Source organism: Petromyzon marinus, chromosome 24 (genome assembly GCF_048934315.1).
Source record: "Petromyzon marinus isolate PM22_M1 ecotype Great Lakes invasive population chromosome 24, UKy_Petmar_22M1.pri1.0, whole genome shotgun sequence".
In the NCBI taxonomy this organism is placed as follows: domain Eukaryota; kingdom Metazoa; phylum Chordata; class Hyperoartia; order Petromyzontiformes; family Petromyzontidae; genus Petromyzon; species Petromyzon marinus.
In genome coordinates this window covers 13,792,671-13,815,295 of record NC_133690.1, presented here as the reverse complement: position 1 = coordinate 13,815,295, position 22,625 = coordinate 13,792,671, and the positions used below count along the sequence as shown (strand labels likewise).

At 43.5% G+C, this 22,625-nt stretch overlaps 1 protein-coding gene across 1 annotated transcript in view; it reads right to left on the bottom strand.

Annotated features, from left to right (window-relative positions):
* Nucleotides 1-22,625, bottom strand: part of SCYL2 (SCY1 like pseudokinase 2) — a 35,215-nt gene that overhangs the window by 6,226 nt on the left and 6,364 nt on the right. Inside the window, exons 3-17 of the mRNA XM_032959993.2 lie at nt 19,782-19,939; nt 18,158-18,302; nt 16,954-17,103; nt 15,594-15,818; nt 14,890-15,006; nt 12,585-12,710; nt 10,322-10,498; nt 9,221-9,343; nt 8,314-8,427; nt 7,315-7,447; nt 5,472-5,590; nt 2,451-2,551; nt 1,623-1,689; nt 1,394-1,507; nt 728-847 (exon numbers count right to left, since the gene is read on the bottom strand). Coding sequence (XP_032815884.2) covers nt 728-847; nt 1,394-1,507; nt 1,623-1,689; nt 2,451-2,551; nt 5,472-5,590; nt 7,315-7,447; nt 8,314-8,427; nt 9,221-9,343; nt 10,322-10,498; nt 12,585-12,710; nt 14,890-15,006; nt 15,594-15,818; nt 16,954-17,103; nt 18,158-18,302; nt 19,782-19,939 — 1,989 coding nt within the window. The remainder of the gene's footprint in view (nt 1-727; nt 848-1,393; nt 1,508-1,622; nt 1,690-2,450; nt 2,552-5,471; nt 5,591-7,314; nt 7,448-8,313; nt 8,428-9,220; nt 9,344-10,321; nt 10,499-12,584; nt 12,711-14,889; nt 15,007-15,593; nt 15,819-16,953; nt 17,104-18,157; nt 18,303-19,781; nt 19,940-22,625) is intronic.

Genomic DNA, 22,625 nt, shown 5'->3' with positions numbered 1-22,625 from the left:
CAAATCCACCAAGCGGAAGCTCCGATGTAAAGATAAAATGTGCAATGTGACACCTGAACAGACGACCAATAAAAATTACATTAGCCTTTTGAGTTCCTGACCTTGCGTTCCGCCGATTTGATTCAAGCCTGCTTGTTATTGGCCCACTGAAGATTTTGGTCTTTTATCAAAATGTTCAGACGTGTAAAAAAAAGCCTGCCCAGTCTGTAATTTTCCCTTTAAAAAAAACCCAGCTCAAACACGAGAAAAATACATAATGAAGGCAGTAGTCAGCAAGGCACAAGACAATGTAGTTTATTCAGTGTTTTTCCAACAAGCATTTTGTGGTAATTTATTGAAAATATCCATTAAATAAAATTGCACTAACTGGCTTTAGCATGGTTCATTGTCTTGTTATTTGCTTCTCTGCAGGGATATGGAACTGCAGTGCTCATTCTTTGTGTCTAAGCTTAAGAGACAAATTATTCTTTTGGAATTAATAAAAACTGTGAATGTGTACATGCGAGTGGTCCCCCCCATTATTTATGTATGCGGCGAATTTAAGCATTCGCAGATATGCATATGCTTTGTATTCACACACACGCGTTCCTCCTGCAACGTGCACATAATGCCACCAGAACCATCGTCACAGCGACTGTACTCGGTGCCCTCGGGTGCAAACAGTCGTTGGGCTCTCGTCGGCTTTATTATCAACAGAGGACAAGCAGGACGCACGCCGTTGCCCTACCTGTGGCTTGGCAGCAGTTGCGGCAGACGGCTTGGGATTAAGCGTTGGTTGACTCCTCAGCTTGTGCGCTTGCTCCTGATCCTTCGCCAGTTTCTGCTTCTCCTCCAACGACAGCGAGACCTGCAGTGGTAAAAAAAAAAAAACCCACCAAGGGTGGCCCTTAAACAAGAGCAACGTGAGCAGCGCGAAATAAATAACGCATAGGCGATATAAATAAATAATGGGCTGCATTCCGCACTCAAGTTCACCGTCAACGCTGCCAGCGATGGGAAAAACTTTCGCGTCTGCACTCGCCCGACCCGAAAACACTGAATCATTCCCGAGTAGCCTCCGTGCCATCCCTTCTGAACCGCAACGCAAAGTGCCGAGTGCATCGCACAATGGTTACCAACGCACCAACGAACTCGGGACACCTAATGCACGTGTTGAATTCATGCCACACCAATGCAATTTAAAGAGCACAGGCGAGCATTCATCTGTTGTCTTAAAAACACGTCCGTCATGTTTATGAATGCGCTCATTACGATAGCGCATCATTTCCCACTTCCATTTGTCCACTCGATGGTAATCCGCCATCTCTGTGGCAGCGCATTTATTGCAGGTATTTAACGTGGAAATAAATCAATTTCCACATCAGCCGCACGATCTGCTGAGAAAGGGTCAGACCTTGCCGTGCTGTGACGAGGCTGGGCCATTCTCTCTGCTGTTAGCTCCGTTGGGTGGTTGAGAGGGTGACGAGGATGACTCCAGACCTAAACTCTTAAAGATGCTATCCACCTGCTTTGGAGGCAAATATTACACAGCCGTGAAACACGGTCCATCGCTTTCAATGTGAATGCTTCGCGTTACGGATGGAGTGCACGTGCAATACATGCACAACAGCTTGGATACGTACCTGATTTTTTTCACTGGGTTGCCGACTGTCGTCCGATTTAGAAAGCTGTGCTGGGAGATTGAGGCTCCTAACACAGGAAAACAATATTAAAAAAAAGAATACCCTCCAAAACATTTTCCAATTGTTCATGGCATTTCACTGAAATGTATATGATTGCCTCAAAAGATCTGTGTTGTAGAACATCCATAAGAGGTTTTCTGGGTTAGAGTGCGTAAATATTAATGTGTCGTTAAATCCACCACCACACGACACAGCCAATTAGTAAGGTTTGTAATGTAAACCAAATATGCCAAATAGATACTGGTTCAGCGCACCGGTGCGATGGAGAGTAAAACCACAACATTTACAATTCGAGTACGACGTTTTGCCGGTAATTACAACTAGTGTCATCAGGTGACAGCCATAATTGTGGAGAAATGCACAGCCTGTGTTCAACTATGTGACATCTGTATAACATGTGCCCCATGAAAGAGCCTAACAGCTCAATGGGCCCTTCCTGCTGAAATAAATATAATTTAAAACCAAAATATTGTATTGCATAAACATTAACCTACATTTCAATTATAAACTAAGAATGCTAAAAATAGTAAGGGAACAAATGAAGCAACAAAAAAACAAGACAATGTTAGATTCTTTGACAAGAATATTTTTACATGATAGCATGTTTTTTTGCACCTCATATTTTCTTACTCGAAATAGCACAAGCAGTCGTTTTCACCATGTCTTGGAAAAGCGATGAATGGAAGGCTGTATGTATGTTGAACTTATTTGCACCGTATGTAGCCAACCGTGCTAATCGGAGGTGTTAAGTGTCGAAGAGAATCTCACTTTTGCTGGTCCTGCATGGCATTGATCTGCTCCAGTTTTGTGCGATGCTCCGACTCCACCTTGGACAGCATCTCCCGAATCATGCCCATGTAGGAATTGAACTGCAGCATGCACGAAAACGAGACCCGCGTTGCAAGGAGATGTATTATTTTTTTTGGCTCTAAATGCTTCCTCTTTCCAACATCAAACTGCACCGTGTTAATATCAATTACTGTTTATTCAACCGTGAATGGTCAAACGGCTGCGAGAGTGAAGCCAACTGTTGTGCGCATATGGAGAGACCGTCATAAATACTTGGGAGTGCCATTAGAAGACTACATTTGAACTGCAAGTCTGAAAATGAATGGAGGCCTTTAGGCGTCTGCAAATGGAAATGTGCACTGGTTAATTTTGCAATTCGCCACGATCAGTGGCGAACGTGGCGTGCACATACCTCCTGCACGTCCAAAAGATTAACATTGACAAGTGGCCACATCGCCATTTAAATATAAATTTGCAAGCCACTTACCAGAGAGGGGTTCAAAGTCTCAGCATACGGTGTTAGTTTTTGGCAAATACCATGCAGGGAAAGGCTTTGCCTAAGAAAGTGTGGCTGCGAAGTTATTTACAAATCGGCGGAAGTAACTTTTGGCTCTATATAACAGAGCAATCCTGCTTTCTAGATTTAAAGCTTTCGTGACTGCTAGGATCCATACTCTTTGGTTCTATTGGGTAAAGTCACGTAGGTAAAAAATAAAATAACAAAAATCACGACGTTTCGGCCACAACACAAGCAGCCTTCATCAGGTGAAGGGACGAGACTGTCTGGAGGACAGCGTGGCTGTGTTTCACTCCAGCGCTGTCCTCGAGACAGCCTGATCCCTTCACCTGATGAAGGCCGCTTGTGTTGTGGCCGAAACGTCGTGATTTTTGTTATTTTATTTTTTACCTATGTGACTTTACCCAATAGAACCAAAGAGTATCAATCCTGCTTTATTTTATGGAGTTGAATTACTGTGGGTATGTGTACATATTCATAGTAAATCATCTATCCTGCAGTGTTGGTGGTACTTTAATGCACACAATCAAGCAAATGGAACACAGGTATAAGTACCCGCTTGAGGTTTTAACTTTGGTATATCCTATTTTTCAAAGTGGCAGGAGCTTATTACATCAAGTGTGTGTACTGCCAAGATTTTCTCAATTCACACTGGCCCAATATACAGTGAGGGAAAAAAGTATTTGATCCCCTGCTGATTTTGTACGTTTGCCCACTGGTAGGTTTATTTGAACAGTGAGAGACAGAATAACAACAACAAAATCCAGAAAAACGCATGTCAAAAATGTTATAAATTGATTTGCATTTTAATGAGGGAAATAAGTATTTGACCCCCTCTCAATAAGAAAGATTTCTGGCTCCCAGGTGTCTTTTATACAGGTAACGAGCTGATATTAGGAGCACACTCTTAAAGGGAGTGCTCCTAATCTCAGCTTGTTACCTGTATAAAAGACACCTGTCCACAGAAGCAATCAATCAATCAGATTCCAAACTGTCCACCATGGCCAAGACCAAAGAGCTCTCCAAGGATGTCAGGGACAAGATTGTAGACATACACAAGGCTGGAATGGGCTACAAGACCATTGCCAAGCAGCTTGGTGAGAAGGTGACAACAGTTGGTGCGATTATTCGCAAATGGAAGAAACACAAAAGAACTGTCAATCTCCTTCGGCCTGGGGTTCCATGCAAGATCTCACCTCGTGGAGTTGCAATGATCATGAGAACGGTGAGGAATCAGCCCAGAACTACACGGGAGGATCTTGTCAATGATCTCAAGGCAGCTGGGACCATAGTCACGAAGAAAACAATTGGTAACACACTACGCCGTGAAGGACTGAAATCCTGCAGCACCCGCAAGGTCCCCCTGCTCAAGAAAGCACATATACATGCCCGTCTGAAGTTTGCCAATGAACATCTGAATGATTCAGAGGACAACTGGGTGAAAGTGTTGTGGTCAGATGAGACCAAAATGGAGCTCTTTGGCATCAATTCAACTCGCCGTGTTTGGAGGAGGAGAAATGCTGCCTATGACCCCAAGAACACCATCCCCACCGTCAAACATGGAGGTGGAAACATTAAGCTTTGGGGGTTTTTTTCTGCTAAAGGGAAAAGACAACTTCACCGCATCAAAGGGAGGATGGATGAGGCCATGTACCGTCAAATGTTGGGTGAGAACCTCCTTCCCTCAGCAAGGCAATTGAAAATGGGTCATGGATGGGTATTATTCCAGCATGACAATGACCCAAAACACACGGCCAAGGCAACAAAGGAGTGGCTCAAGAAGAAGCACATTAAGGTCCTAGAGTGGCCTAGCCAGTCTCCAGACCTTAATCCCATAGAACATCTGAGGGAGCTGAAGGTTCGAGTTGCCAAAAGTCAGCCTCGAAACCTTAATAACTTGGAGAAGATCTGCAAAGAGTGGGACAAAATCCCTCCTGAGATGTGTGCAAACCTGGTGGCCAACTACAAGAAACGTCTGACCTCTGTGATTGCCAACAAGGGGTTTGCCACCAAGTACTAAGTCATGTTTTGCAGAGGGGTCAAATACTTATTTCCCTCATTAAAATGCAAATCAATTTATAAAATTTTTGACATGCGTTTTTCTGGATTTTGTTGTTGTTATTCTGTCTCTCACTGTTCAAATAAACCTACCATTAAAATTATAGACCGATCATTTCTTTGTCAGTGGGCAAACGGACAAAATCAGCAGGGGATCAAATACTTTTTTCCCTCCCTGTACATATATGCCCATTTTAATTTGCAGCTGAGGTCCCCCATTAATGATTTTAAGCGGGGCCACTGTAGAACCATGTGATTGTCAGCCTGCAACAGCTGGGTTTTGATTCTTCCTTTGAGCAGGCCTGGAATTAAAAAAACCCAATAATTTGGCCGTGTATGTGCGGAATGCAGCCGTAAACGTAATGAGACTTTTGAATACAACAGGCCTTGACCAGACCTAACTATCACATTGTGTCATCTCTGACCTGGTTCAGATTGAGGTTGTTGTCAATGCACAGAGGGATGAGATGGGGGAGGGCCTTCCCAGCCAGAATCTCTTTCGTGATTCCAAGCTTCTTATGGCTGAAAGTGCACTTGTAGATTCCTGTGGAAACGAAGGCCAGAAATGCAACTCAGCTCACATAGCCTTCATCCACATTGGTCAAACTGGGAGAGTTTATTTCAAAGGGCTGCTTTAAAATGTACACGGTGTGGCAAAAGTCAGAAACTATAGCAATTTTACCGCACATCCTTGAAAAAGAGCTTCATAAGCTCATTGCATTCCTCCAATCTAAATAAAGATTCTGAACTTCAAGACCACGATATGTATGTTGTTTGGTGTGCATAGAGAAGAGGTGGCCTCAACATTAAACGTCTACGAGACTGGAATTGAGCATCGTGTATGGGAAAGGGATTGAGATATTTGCTAATATTTAGCAGACAGACGTATGGTTCCTGACTTTTGCCTCAAACCCATTTAACTATACACATGCACTTGGTATGTGATGATGCGTTTATGTATTGTGTTTTTTTTGCGTTTGAATATGCTACCAATGGAATGTGTCACACGGCGAATTATACAAAATGCATGTGTGGATGAGAGGCATGAACAAGTCCACCAGGGTCTGAACTGCACAACGCACCGCCCCATTAGAAGCTGAATGGCTGAAATAGGAAAACGAATTGCCAAACGTTCTCACTCAACGACACGTCTACTGACAGCTTTACAATCTCCTTCAAGTCACTTGTTAATTTTTACAACTTCAATCTGGCTGACGGCACGCTTACTAAAGGGGTCACTCACTCTGCTAAACTGGAGCCACTGGGGCTTTGCACTTATAAGTCTAAATTGAAAACTCAGTTCTTTAGAACCACTTTTTGTGTTTAGTTTGCTGTCCTCCCCCCGCACCTCTGGTTAAGTTTGGCTATGTACACTGCTACAGAAGTTCAACATACATACATACATAGACATGTCAATATAAAAACAAAAAGCTCTAGGAACAACAATCTTACCTTGTACTCACAGCCCTCAAAAGCGTGAATTTAATTTGACAATATAAAATTATTTCAGCTTTGGGAGTGCAAACGTTGTTGCCTGTAAATCCTCAGTGCTGTTTACAAATGTCTATGTGTAAACATCTAACTCTCATAGGTTGAGTCAGCATTTATTTTAGTTTAACTACTTAGCAAGTCAAGGCCAGACATTTTTTCAGTCCATTTCAGCCACCAAGTCAATTTCACTTTGGGTCCTGTGCTGGGGGCTAGTTAAGTCATGCCCACGTTGGTCACGGTCTAGTGAACATTGCGATCACGGTCGGTTTATTAAGGAATTGATTTCAGTCACTGCCCCTTATTCAACCACGTACACTTACAATGCAAAAACATGCATAAACATATTTAAACGGGGAAAAATAGACCTTCCCGACACGAAACTAATCCGACAAATACATTTTGTGAAAAATATTATTATGCCCTTTTATGTAACATTTTATGTGCATTATTTGTCTAACCTTCATATTATCTAACAACATACAGCATTTGGATTGTTCCCCACACCCGCATGTTGCAAAACATCCAAGTATAAAAACATACAATGCAGGATCTTCTTGCAGTCTATGGGCGCACAGCGGCCTCCTGGGTAATTGCATAATTCAGTAATCTACGTGCTCACATTTCTAATTTCAATTGTGATTTAGATTTTTCTTTAGGTTGGGCAGATGCAACAAATAATGTCAGCCATAAGCTCGTCAGCCGTAATTAAGCTCAACGATGCGACACGGGCGACACGATCACTTTGCGGTGCGTGCAACGGAGGTCCTCTGCACGTACCTAGGATGCCCATCAGAACAGCAGGCTCCTTGGACGGGATCTGCTGCAAGAAGGGCAGGATTTCGTCCAGCACGTACCACTTGTCCATATGCTCCAGCAGCTTCCCCAGGCAGACCAGGGCATTCACGCGCACCTGACAGAATGGCGTGTGCACATGTTCACATGCTCACAATTCAACCGTTCGATCTTAATTTTTACGTGCCAATATCGCCCTCAACAAAGTATGCATCGGCGCACATTACGAGGGAACGGGAACGGTGGAGGGGGCACGGAGCAACGGGAGTGAAAAAAGAAACCCGTAACAGCGTCAGTGGCGAACACCGGCTGAGCAAAAGTGAAATTGCAACCGAGCGCAAAATAAAGTGCAGCCGTGCGCAACGAATCGCGTAAGAAAGTTAAGCAGTAAATAAAATAAATGAAAAACAAAGAGGGTTTTTGTTTAAAATTGTATATTCTATGGGAAGGCAAGTCTGAATAGGTGCCTTGTACGGACCACGGATTTGAGAGACAATACAATTGTTATTGACATGGTCAATATTGCATCCCCCACCTCCAACCAATCTCCTCCACTGGAGTGTAAATTGGATAACGAGCATTGAGTGTGCATGCTAACGGCGAGCTACAGTGCCTGGCGCTGCGTTGAAGTCCACTTGTAGCGCACGGTTATTTTCACTAACGTGCTCGCAAAAAAAAAGAGTAACTCTTGTAAAGAACTTTGGCAGGACCTTTTAATGCGCTGGAATAAACACGGCATTAACCCATAAACTGGAACGACGGCAAACACGGTGATGATAAACGCACGGTACAGTGAGCTGTGCGCAGGTGTTTGCCTGTACGCTGATATAACTTGAGCGTTGCAGTAAGGAAACTTCCCATGAAAAACATTCTACCGTGCTCCTTGCTTTGAAACAATAAATACATCGGCAGGCTTAAGCATGCAGCGGCACCTCGACACAATACGGCCTTTCAGTAGCTATTCACACAGGAGGAAAGACTCACCGCTAAAGACGTGGTTTGTAAACAGGAGTTTTTGATTCTAGGAATCAAGGCGTTCTTCATCGACGGGTACTCAATGAGGTTGGCAAACGTAGGGATGATTCCCAAACAGAGTTCCTAGGGAAACACAAGTGGCAAGCGTGAAACATCACAGGAGCCTGTGTGTCGACCAACATCAAACACACCACACTGAGCCACTGTATGGCTAAAATTATTGAGGTCCATCTAAGTTAAAAATGTTTGCATCTGCTGAAGATGTCCATGCATTGATTATTTGATCACTAATTAAATTAGATAACATCAGTTACTGGGCTCATTTAGACTTTGCAAATGCTGCTTATATTACTGTGCAATACAAGTTGGACTTATTTAGCATCTCAATGCAACCACATTTCAAGATTCTGTAGAGAACAGTGGGACAAGGGCATCCTGGAGGCATAGTTATGTATTTATTAATACAGTGAGAGAAAAAGCCATGCGTAGAGGATGGTCTTGAGGCTAGACTTGAAGAGCAGCAGGAAGTTGACAACATGGCTGACTGGGGGAAGGGAGTTCCGAGTTATAGGGGCAGCAGAGGAGAAACAGCAACCTCCCACTGACAGCAGAATTATACAGAAGGCTTTGATTGCTGGAGCAGAAAGCACATTGAGGAGAGTATAGTGAAATGAGAGGAAAAAAGCAGGCAGGAGGATGTTTAAGACACTGACTGTGATTTCGAAACTTATCTGGGATTGGATAGAGAGCCAGTGGAGGAGCCTTGAGTATTGGGGTGATGTGGCCACGCTTATGGGTGCGGGTGAAAAGACTGGCAGCGTCATTCGGCATCATCAGAGATTATGTCGTACCAGTGGAATATAGCTCGCCTTGCTTGAACAAGGTGGTGCCATTTCACAAAACGCACTGCCCCCACCTGGATCTGTGTGGATGGAGCCTCCAGGGCTCGGAAGATCATGGGAAGGACGTGCTGCTTGATGTCTTCTGCCGGCGTTTTCGTCAACAGCAGGTCCATTTTTTGCAAAAATATCAGCAGAACCTGCAGTAAGTTAAAAGTACAAATTACAAGTTTGCATTTTGGACGATAGGCCAAAGCAATCTCAAGGCAAGATAAATAGACCCCACCACAATTTCATAATTGCAGTGTTCACATTGACAGTCTGGTACATGCCACAATAAGATAACAAGCGGTTGCAAGAGACACAAGACTCACCATGTTGCTAGCCTTCATGCAAGCAGAGGTGAAGGTACAACGATACATATAATTAATGGCGAGCATACCACTTGCACATCACATACACTGTCACAGCACGTCGTCCGGCAAATTTACGCAACCCCATTGTCATTACGGTTTAAATTTACAGTAAAGATTATTGCACAAACACCTCACTGCTCTCAAAACACGAGATAATTGTGGGCAGACGCATCGAAGTCTGACGCTGTCCAGCCCAGATCAACACCAGCAGCAGCCGGCAACTTGATATAATTGAGGAAGAACGCGGGCGGCTCCATTCATTTCATGAGGCTCCCAGAGCATAGGGTGAAACGTTGGACATCATGCCGTACAAAGATTCACATAGAGCCTTAACAGACTGTTGGGGCAAGTGCTGTTAAGCGAGCGCCAATGAAGGCCGACACGACAGACGAAGGAGTGGTGTGGCCAGCATCGCGCCTGGTCGCCTTTGCCTCCGCAGCGCTGATGTTTTGTTTTTTTACACACCGCACCAGGTACTCATTTGAGGCCGATTCAACCTTCGAGGGAGGGGCCCAGGATCGCTTCAACTAATCGTCGCCGTGTTGTTGGCCGCTAGCGGGAATCGACCTCGGGTCGCCAGGATTGGTACCGCGGCGTGCTTACCGCTGCATCACCGGCTACCCCCCCCCCCCCCCCCCCCCCCAAAACACTTCCCGGGGCGACGCACGCGTCGGCACAACCTCGAAGCGCGGTGAAGGAGCAGCGTCGCACACAGCGCCAAAAACCGACAGCAGCACAGGGCTACGACGTTGTTGACCGTGCCTGGATGGGCTCCTGCAGCTTGAAGACGGGGATGAGGTCGGGCAGCACCATCCGCACGTACTCCTCCTTGGTGCAGTCCTCGGCAATGAGCAGCACGTTTGGCAGCACGAAGGGAACCATGTCAGGGTTCACAAATTCCGTGGTGAGGCTGGGCAGCACGCGCTGCTGCACCACCCTCTGAAATGAATGCCACAAGGTGGTGGTGGTGGTGGTCGTTGTTAAGCCCTTGCACCGCCAAAAGATAAACCACTGACATAATTTATAGTATTCAGGCTCAAGATCTTCCTCTTTAAGCCTGCCTATTTTTCCATACGAATTCAATAAATTATCATTATTTGCCCAGGATCCCCATGTCCCACTGTTCTGTACGGCATCTTGATTTCAATATTGTATGATACTTTGTAAATCCAACTTGTATTGTACAGTAACACAAGCAGGATTTGTGAAGTCGACATGCCTCCAGTGATAGATTTGTTCTGATTTAAGTAGTTGTTCAACAATTATAATCAATGCAGAGACATATGTACATCATCACGAGGTGAGTAACATGTAACTCTGCTGCCAATCCAAAGAAAAGTCACTAATTTGGATCACAATTCAATTAAAGAATCAGTTATTTTAGTTTATTAGCTTTAACTGTTGATTGTTTGTCTTTATCGACTCATTTTTACAGTTTTGTTCAAATCATTAGCCTAAAAATAACATTGGCATATCATCGTCAGCCAAGACAGCACGATGCTGAACAAAGGCCTCTCTAAGTAGTTACCCTCTTACCATAAAGATGAAGCAATAAAATCGGCTCGTGTGCAGGAATGTATGACAACATTTTCAACATTTTTAAAATTGTAATTATCACATGCATGATGTGACGCCTTTACCAAAAGCATTAGAATCTATTTTAATCAATGTTTTAATGCATCGTTAAATACCTATCAGTTAAAACATGCATTTCAACCGGCATGCCAATATGTCCACCCCTGATATTAACATGGCCATTATATGGATATTGTTGAGCTTAAACTATTTTTAAACGGAGCTATATAGCTCTTTTTCAGAAGCGACCTGGCCACAAATGGTAGCTCAACGAAGTGGCTTATCATATGGAAATTGACAGCAGGTTCTGAATGTGGAGAGAAAACCTGGAGGACTCGGAGAAAAATCCACGCGACAACGGGGAGAACATGCAAATTCCAAATATACAGGCATCAGGGTCAGGACTGAACCCACATCCTCTTGTATCCTAGGCTAGGCAGTTAACATCTCGCCGCTGTGGCGCACTTAAGTTACGAACAGCAAGGTTGTTTGCAAAGCAGTGACAATTCTAGGCCGTAGCTGCCATCAATATACCAATTATTCTCTTTCAGTGATCTGGCTGCAGGGAAGTAAACTCACCAGCCTAAAAAATAAAATTTCCAGCCCTTTGTCCGTCCACTGCTGTTCGAAATCCTCCCCCCACCATATCAGTTGCGTGAGCATACTTCCCCAAGGTGGTTAGTACTGGTTGGTCAGAGGGGGTGCCTCAGGACCAGTTCAGATATCAGTTGCCACTATTAGCTACGGTAACAACTATAACTTAAGTTATATCTTGACTTAAAGCTTTCGTGACTGCAGGAATTCATATTCTTTGGGCCTTTCGGTAAAGTCATGTAGATAGGTTGAACTTACCTACGTGACTTTACCGAAAGACCCAAATAATATGACTTAAGTTGCCAGTATAGGCGGCGTTTGACTTCTATATTTGGCGGGACAGGGCTTCGCTTTGTCCCTCACATTAGGAATCGCGGGTGCATATAATTAATTACTTTCTGTTGAATCTTTATTGTAGACTCCTGGAAATGAATTAATAAAGGTGGCCAGTTTGGGGGGGGGGGGGTGGTGGTGGGGCAAACTCCACGCATGGTTGCCAGATTAATAGCACAGAGCGTGAATCAATGTGTCACTACTCTACCCCCCACCAGCTATACACAAAGGGCATATCCTCAAAAGCAGTGACGGATTGGTGCACACACACTACAGCAGTGGTTCTTAACCTGGGGTGCACGTACCCCCCGTGGGGGTGCGAGATGCCCTTTCTGAGAACCAAAGGGGTGCAAGGCTGCGGTAAAGGTTAAGAGCCACTGCACTAAAGCAAGCAATGTACAAAGAGGCACCCCTACCATGCCAATAAAGATTAATGGTGAAGTAAATTCTCATTACATTACCTATGATAAAAACTAAATCTGCGCCTACGATACTGCGCTGTACGCAAAGAGCACACAAGTACCTTTGGGAGCTTCGACAGGACTTTGGATAAGCCTTTGAAGAACTGCGATTTCTGCAGATTGTCGCGCTGAAACAAGGAGTCCAGGTATTGCAGCGTCATGGCCCCTACGTCATCAAAGTATGGAATCTGTGATGAAACGTAAGAACAAAAGTGAATTAGGTTATACCAACACCACTACATTTGTTTTACGTCGTTAGTATTGATAATGGAAACAAATTTGGATTTACCTTTATTGAGCATTGAAAATGGTGAGATACAGACTAATGACGGGTGTCCTGGAAAAAAAAACCTGATAACGTACAAGAGCTAATTGTCCACACGGTGAGATGTGTTAAACAAAGTGAATAATGCAGTTCATTGTGTGCTCATTCATGGGGAGGTTCCAAAATCAAAAGTGGACCGTCAAAATGTGTTCGAATGAAGAAAATGTGGATGAAACAATAAAAAATATATACATACACCTACGTTTTTTCAAGATACCTTTTACATGTAATAGTCCTTACAGTTAAATAATATTAACTTTATGCTCCAATAATGCCTAATTTGAGAGCTTTGCCTATTCCCACTTCAATTATGAATTTATCAAGATAAATACCCTTTATGCAGGGAAGGCACAATGGGTCCGAATACTTTCATCAGGAGGGTCCTGCATTGGGATGTTTGACCAATTCCATTAACCCTTTCCTGTTCCGAGACATCTGCAAGCTGCAGGGTGGGTCCCGTTGACCTCCGAATCTTAGAATGTGTAAGCGGCTCAGCGTTAATTTTATTTAGATGCATAGCGCCGTTGTTTTTAAAGACATTGTACTCACCGCAGAGAACTATAGCAACACGACGATTAGCTGGCGCCAAACTGTGCCACACACCCTCCCACCCGCATGGCCTTGTGGGAGCATCGGTACCGATGTTTTTTTATTTTAATTTTCGTCCGGTTTCGTTTTCATGATGTACAAGTACGTCATCGGAACGGGAAATGGTTAATGAGCTGCAGGAAACCGGATTACGTGGAAAACCCATGCATAAGAGAGGATAACGCTCATAGCACTACATGCATAGAAATCCATAGCTGTATTTTCCATCTCTTGACCATCTCATATTGATAGTCCTAGCCTGCTTAAATATAGCTGTTCATTATTTATGTCTATGGTGCACTGTACCAACATTTATCTGTTCTTCATGTCTGCATATCACATTGAGTATCAGCTAACATTAGAGATTATTTAGCCAACATTTACTTTATTATCCGCATTCATATGAACATAGTAACATATTTCAAGCTATTTCTCCATGCTTCCTTGCCACTCATAATAGGCGTGCCATCAAATTTTACATGTAAAGAAAGACCATTTGCACTGCAGCTAATAAATGAGAATTACTTTTTTTAAAGTCTAATCCCTAAACATTGTGTGCAGTATTGCACTTGAGGATGTGTTCTTTCATGAACAGAATGTCAATGCTAATCTGCCTGAAAATATAATTACCTAACAAAGATCATCCTTTGCGGAGCACAGTTCTGGTTCAAAATTTATTCAGCTTCATTCCACATTAAGGGCAAAGATTAGCTTGTGAGTGCTTTAAGCCAACCCAAGTCATCTCGGTTACGAAACTGCTCTGTGGAAGGGCAGACGGGCATAAATAATTACACACACAGAATAATGCCTCCAATAAAGCTTGATTCATTGTACCAGAGAGATTACAAGGATTTTTTTAATACTGAATACACTAACGCCACATTTCCACCAGCGCTGGTAAGCGAGTCGGCTCGGTTAATTTAACTGTGCTCGCGGGCTCGGCAGAGGTGCCCACAGCAGCCTTACCGAGCCCCTACTCGGCATCGTATGGGCCTCCTTAAAAGCAGGCCTTGTGGCTACCTCTCAGAAGGTAGCCACACACTTTCACCAGGACCATCAGCGACATGCCGCACATTTATAAAAACACACAGCGGACGATTGGAGCAATCTTTTTTTTTTTTTGCCTAATCTAGGCCCCATCAGTAGCGTGTGGGCATCTTGCATTCTTTTTTTGTCCCGCTGTTTTTGTACTGCGTCTTGAGATGCTGTCACACTTAGATGCTCTATAAATGTAAATTGTTGTTATTCAAACTATTGTTTCATGATCATTCCCCTTCGGCTGCAGAAGATAGGAAAGAGAGTTAAGCGGAGGGGATGGGGAATACATAGCATTGAGAGTTGGAGCCTACGAGATCACGTCGCTCGGGAAGCATGTGGACATGATCCAAGTTGTCCATTTCTGGTCGCGGAAATGTAGGATTGGTGTACATGTATCTCTTAGCAGTGGGGGGTACCTTGGCCAGCTGATCAGCATCGGGCCGTACAGTTGGTGTGACATTTAGGAGCATCTTTAGGTGGTCACGAACATCCTCTGGCACCTTCTGCATTACCGATGGTCCCAAGTTACTTAACTGCACAAGAGAGTACAAAATGCAATGAATGAACAATTAAATTCAGTTCGGGAAAACATGAAAAAATGCAGCTTTGCTTTATACTGCAGGCCGGTCAGACTGGTGCAGCGCTAAACCCAGTGTCCTCCACATTTTTTCTCATCACCCTAATGGTGGCTATCTGGAAAACATCACCTTTCCGCTTTTATCACTCTCCTACATCTCCAATGTCACTCTGTTTACCAATACAGGGCACAGTTAAGGCTGAGTCCCTTTAACATCAAGGTCAACAGCACAATGTGAAACCCACACAATCTAGCACACACATTCCATGGCCACTTTTAAAAATGTGTTTAACATGAAGCGTTTGCAAAAAACTCACCCCCCACACGTAAAAAAAAGACATTACTTAACTACCAATGAAACATCCAGACAAAGGTTAAGAGGGAAATAATAAACATAAATTATGGTAACAACAAAACAGGGAGCTTGCAAATAGAAACGTTGACCTTATAAAAACGCCGGCACACGTGGACAGAATACCGCGTACAGAATACAGATACACGGGCGGGGGGATTCGTAATGCCGCGCACTGCTACAGGGCTGACCTTGTCCAGGTGGCGACTGAAGCTCTTGAACATGTCGTGAGTGCCGTCCATCTGAAATATGGGCTGCCCCTTGTTGAACACGGCATACATGAGCATGCCCAGCGAGTACATGTCGCTGGCCACGTCGCAGCTCACGGACAGGATGTACTCGGGAGCAAGGAACTCAATCCGGGGCTGACACATGGGCGGCAGATCCGGCACCCACTCTTTGCACGTGAAAGCCACCTGCAAAAGCCACGTGACGCCAACGCGTAAGCTTGAAGCAAGATGCAACCGAAAACATGCGATTGCCAGCCGTGTAGAGATATATATATAGTTAGATAGCTAAGGTGGGTGGTGGATTGGGGAGGCATAAATTCAGCAGTAGATTGAGCACTGTTGATAATGATGCAGACGAAGACAATGATGTTAGCTCAGAAATATGCCTCAAGCTTTGCGGATGAGTAAAAGACTTCGAATTGACTTTCACATGTGCTCTGGTGAAATCACTGCGACGTCAACTCTCGTACTTTTTAATACGTCTCCCCAGTAAGGTCACTGCAGTGCTCCCGACTATAATTTAAAGTCGTTTTATCAATCATACCATTTAAAACTTGAATCGGATGACCTGTGAAGCACAGCCCATGTGCTTATTATGCATCTGCAAGATTAGAGCGATTTGTGATTTACCCAGTTGTATCTTCTTTGGTTCTTTCGGTAAAGTCACGTAGAATGAGAATAAAATAATAAATTGATAAAATAAAATAACACAATAATATTCTCACGACGTTTCGGCCACAACACAAGCGGCCTTCATCAGGTGAAGGGAGCGAGACTGTCTGTGTCACTCCAGCGCTGTCCTACCAGACAGTCTCGCTCCCTTCACCTGATGAAGGCCGCTTGTGTTGTGGCCGAAACGTCGTGAGAATATTATTGTGTTATTTTATTTTATCAATTTATTATTTTATTCTCATTCTACGTGACTTTACCGAAAGAACCAAAGAAGATGAATCATTGCAGTCACGAAAGCTTTAAATCGAAATTTACCCAGTTGTAGTTTCTGTATATACAGGACAAGAGAGTAAAAAAAAATGATATAGAATTATGACGTCAAAAAAATTACGATGTTAATGTCTCTACCGGTTGGCCTTTATTAAAAACATAAATTGTAATGTTGACCCAAACTGTGTTTTTCTACTCTCAGTGCCACTTTAATTGCCCAGTGTTTTTGGACTAAAGTGTTGACAAATGCTGCTGATGCTGCAGCAGCAGCAAAACACAGCGTTCCTTTACGCTGTAATTTGCATTGACATTAAAATTCACGTGCACGCTGCCGTGCCTGCGAACACACGAACAAATGTGCGGTGTTCACAGATATCACCTCTCGCTCGGACGGGTTGCTGGAGGAGATGCAGAAATCAAACCCCATGATCTTCCATGCCCCATTTTTGTTCAGGACAATGTTCTCCGGTGTAAGGTTACCATGCACCATCTTAACGCCATTATGTAGAAAGGACAGGCCTTCTGCGAGCTGTTTAGAAAGAGGGAAAAAACGTGGGGTAAAAGCAAAATTGCACATCGCTTTTCAAACTATATTCACTCATTAAAAACACTCCAGACACAACACACTCTGACTATTGAAGAGGACGCATACATTAGCCAATGATGACATGCAAGCTTTTTTGTTAGGTGCAATTTTCAATGCATTGACGGGAGCAAGGAGAAAAAAACGACACTCAAATTAGGCACTTGTGTTCGGAAGCACACAGCGAGCGCCGTATTTATGGGAGAAATTTAAGTGAAATGTGCAAAATAAATAATCAATGTGTAGCCGACAGGTCCTTTTCCCGAAATGTCTCTGAAAGGGTCTCTGTCAAAATTGTTGTTTTATTCTTTGCCATTTTCAATGGGAAAGGGCTTACTTTTTTTATTACATTTCATTGACATATTCACAATCAATGTGGAATAAAAATACATCTTTATAAATGTGCATATATTTCACCAATGCCCATAATTCAAGTATTGTATAAGGGCAGTGTTAGCTAGAAGCTGGCAGCAAAACTCATCCCAAGCAGGCATTTACAATGTGACAATCTGGACATATTTTCAACTGCCTATAATTCGCAAAAAATAATGTAATTTTACTAATACAGATAATTTCTCATTGCAAACGACACATCGTCTCAGAATGCCCCAAAGCCGGTGAATGGGTGCACAATGTCCCAAGATAAATAAAGGTGCATCGACATACAGAGGGACATTTTCCATTCACAAGTCTCTAATCTATACATTGCCCAGGAATAAATACAGTGTGTGTTGTCAAGTGCAAAAGGTCAGATTAGAAAGAACAAACATTTAATCCAGACAAAAGCACTGTCATCTTAGACTACCCATTAGGGACTCATTCACTGGCAGCATTTCATATATTCATCAGGCTACTCCTGAAGTCGCCACCCGCTGGCTCACTCACCAACCTCGTCGACTTTGAACAAATACACGTCGCTGCTGGTCGACCCCTGCACACCATACGCGGAAGATCAAGGGAGTCAGAGGCCCGAGTGTGCACTCTCCCTGGGTCCGTTTACCTGCAGTAGCCCGTATTTGGTCTCCACGTCGTGCAATTGGTGGTCGCGAATCTCCAACGGCACGGGACACGGGAGATTTTCGTGCTGGCCAAGGACATTCGACAGACTCGCAAACACGGGCTCTGTGCAGAACGCCAGACAGTCCCTGAAAAACCAAAGTCGATGCTATGAAAGGCAGCAATTGTTGGGCATGGTCATACTCATTGCTGTATTGTCTAATGCAAGAAACTCAAGGCCCTTGTAGTTTGTGTTTCATGCAGAGCAATGCAGTATTCTATTATTAACCAACAATATGTTCAAGTCTTGACCTAAAGCCTTCGTGACTGCAGGAATTCATATTCTTTGGGTCTTTCGGCAGAAGAAAGAGTTTCTTCCGCCTGATGACGATTGCTTGCGTTGCGATCGAAACGTCGTGATATTTTTTATTTATTTCTATCTACGTGACTTTACCGAAAGACCCAAGGAATACGAATATCTCCAAGTTTATGGACAATGGTGTACACGACAACATTAGCAGAAATAAATATGAATATATACACACACACATACCGCCCTTTGTCAATCCACTGCCATGTCGCTCATGGGGGATGTATGACCATATTTCACCAAGATGGTCAGTGCAGGTTGGCGAAGGCAGGAGTGCCCAGGACCAGTTCATATATCATCACTCACCACTCATTTGAGCTATAGCCATGGATTCAACTAAGGTCATTGCGTTCTTAGCACTGGGAGCAAACCATTGTTCCATCACACCACCCCATTCATGTAAATTAAATTGATAAAGCACTTAACGATGTGTTAATTACTCAAAGAAAACAGATTCTCACAATCAAGATACAAGCATTGAATTGTAGAGTATCGATTATTTCTGATTAACTCAAATTATATGCACATTATATGCTAACATCATTTAGATTAAAGTAGAATACAAATGGGATGGCAAAAAATAGACAAAAATAATAAATTCTCGCATCGAGTCAAGATGCAAAAATCGTGATTTCTAAACAATTCTGGGTGTCAAAATAGTTACATTTTGTAATTGGTAACAGGAAAACTTGCAATACCCTCAAAATACCAGGATAATTCAGGGGTGCTACTCACCACTGTACATTTGTTTTCTCAACATAACCTCGTTATTTTCATTTGTACATCCTGTAATGTTATTTTTATGGCTTTTTCCATCATATATAACAAGAAGAGATATAAAAGGTACAAATATAGCAATGGATCAACAAAACTAAAACTCAAGCCAGTTCTGGAATGCACAACAATCCAACGCCGCAGTTAGTGTACGGTCCACGACAAACCTGTGACTGTCTGACGCATGACACTCCAGCAGGGCATGGAGATACGGCCAACAACACAAGCCAGCGTTGCTGTGGAAATGTATCTGTTTTGTGAGCTTTCGTGAACACAACTTTCCATTTTTTTTACTTTCAATTTTCACGAGTACCCCCCTCCAAAAAAAAACCTCATTATACGCAGTACACAGTCTGCATTATTATTCGAAGGACACATTGACTTTCATCATCATCATCAATCATTACTAAATTGTTATATTGTGTCACACACGAAGCATTAAAAAAAAAACAGTCCCACAGCTGGCTGAGGACGGGGGTCTGACCTGGACTCCTCGATGGGATGCTGCACGGTGAGCAGGCGCGGGTGACGCAGCCTTGTGAGCTGCTGCACCCCACGCTTCAGGACCTCCACCGCGTGCTCGCGCTCGGTCCTTCCAAGGCGATCCACTTGCTTCTTTTCGAATACAAACACTGCCACCTCCTGGGATGGAGACGCGACAAAGATTTTGCGGAGGAGGAGAAAAAAACACATTAGGGCCAACTCAATTTTTTTTTTACATCCGGGTTGCGTAATCGGTGCAATTGTTCCCGCAAGGTCTTGCCAAGGGGGAAAATTTACCAATGTTCATCAATCATGAGTACACTGGGTGACTATTATACAACCTTAAAGATTTTGACTCTTCATTCATTATCCTGCTGGACAGTTTGTCTTCAGTAAATAACTTTTTCCTGTTCAGCAACTTTATAAAATATCAAGCTTGTGCCCATCACCTTAGCACAGCATATAGTAACGTAAGCTTTGCATTACAATGGGAATTATTGTAACTTTGTAGTTGTCATTGATTTTGACCTGTAGTTCTCTACATACAAAGCTTAATTCTGCAGAAACCCCCGACATCGATCTGTGCAACATCTTCCCCAGTTTCTACTTTGTTGCCCAAGCTGCCGCTGAGACCCTCCATAGATGCCTTCATCATATATCGACTTGGCTAACACAACTCTCTCCTTCATGGCCTCCTGAAATCCCTCACCTCCAAATGCCAGGTGATCCACAATGCCAGTGGCAGACTCCTCACACACATATCCATAAACAACAACACATCACCGCAATAATACAATCCGTTCACTGGCTACCAACCCACTCTTGGATTAACTTCAAGGTCACCCTCGCCAATGTCAAGATCATCCATGCACTCGTCCACTCCTACACCCTTTACTCCCCTTCATGTATTCTCCACTCCATCAACCAAGGATGTCTGGCAAAACCCCAGTCAATCATTATCCTATGGCCCCCTATGTCTGGAGTTCTCCTCCTTCAAAAAAAAAATCAGCAGACTATCTGCTGGATCTCCCCACTGTTTCGAAGAACAAATGTGACCTAAGGTCCTCGCTCATTTACCAGCCCCACATTCCTTATTGCCGTACAAATACGAGAGGAAGGCCCTTTGCTGTTGATGCCCCCAGGGTCTGGAATGCTATCGCCAATAAACTGCAACTTGGATCACTACCTGTGAGATCTGCACTCAAAACTGCTCTTGAGGAGCTGTACACCCCCCGCTGCCACTGCTATGCAGAGTGGCCTGGATTCAAATGCACCGCTCCGGATGTCCGCTGCAAAGTATGATCTTGAGTTTTTATGATAGTGAGCTGATCTTTAAAGGTGCATTGAAAATTTGTGTTACTCCTGCTGTTATGGAGTGACTCATGCTGCCAGCTATGGCTGCAAAGTTTGGTCGTACATGTTATGTATATCGTGTATTGTTCAATTTGAATTATAGTTCCTATGACCACTGTTACATTGTTTTTATAGCTTTATTTTGGTGATTTCGAAAACGTACGGTTAAGCCATGTTTGTTTGTTTAAGTACGAAGTTAGCCTGATAACTTTATCTAAATTGTCTTATGGTTGTTATTGTTTCACTTGCATTCCACTGGGATTTTTGCACACAGCATTGATATACGGTGCTTTTTTCTAAAATATTTCACTGGTTTTTCCTGGGTGTTTCTGTTGCGGGTCGTCACTTTAAGATGTTTCTTTGTTCATGTTTTTGTTTGTTGCGGTTGCACCCGAGTCAAGAGTCTCATGGCTCACAGGGTTATACCTAATAAATGAAACTGAAAAAAACTATCCATGATCTTGATACCTTACACATATCTAAGCCCAGGTTATGGACCTTCCTCTTCTCCTCTGCCCGAGGGCCTCTTCACAAATATACATTTATATGCCTCCTTTTCCTCGTAATCAATGCTTCACTATTTCGTACATCGTCTTGAAACGTGGTTGCATTTAACATGCTCTATGAATATTCTTTGGTTCTTTAGGTAAAGTCACGTAGATAGAAAAAAAAGTGAGCGTACTGGCAGTCTATAATGTAGACTGTAGACTGGTTTTTAATCTGGTAAGCGTATTGGCAGTCTATAATGTAGACTGTAGCAATGGTTATTATACTGAACCTGAGTGAGCGTACTGGCAGTCGAAAATGTAGACTTATTCTAGTTTTCAGTAATAAAAAGAAAAGAAAACTAAACACAAAAACCACGACGTTTCGATCGCAATACATGCGGTCGTCATCAGGAAAAGGGGGGTTAGCCTCTAAAGGCAAACTGTTTATAAAGGTTTAGGGATGGGCGTAGCCCAAGTGTGTCAGCAGCATGGGCGGAGCAGCTAATGTTAATGTGGCCCAAGTGTGTCAGCAGCATGGGCGGGGCAGCTTATGTTAATATAGCCCAAGTGTCAGCAGCATGGGCGGGGCAGCTAATGTTAATGTAGCCCAAGTGTGTCAGCAGCATGGGCGGGGCAGCTAATGTTAATGTAACCCAAGTGTGTCAGCAGCATGGGCGGGGCAGCAAATGTTAATGTAGCCCAAGTGTGTCAGCAGCATGGGCGGGGCAGCTAATGTTAATGTAGCCCAAGTGTGTCAGCAGCATGGGCGGGGCAGCTAATGTTAATGTGGGAGGAAAGACAAGCAACTGCAACTACACCAATCAAAGGGCCGCCAGGCAATCATCTCCACACACCCACACTGCTGACGGTGGAGGTTGACAATAAAAAAACACAAATATCATGACCCAAAGTGGTTGATGACATCTTTCCAATGACTGCCGAGTTTAAAACCATCCTCACGGTTGAAATTGTGTCTGTGTCTGTATATATGGATGGCTTCATGA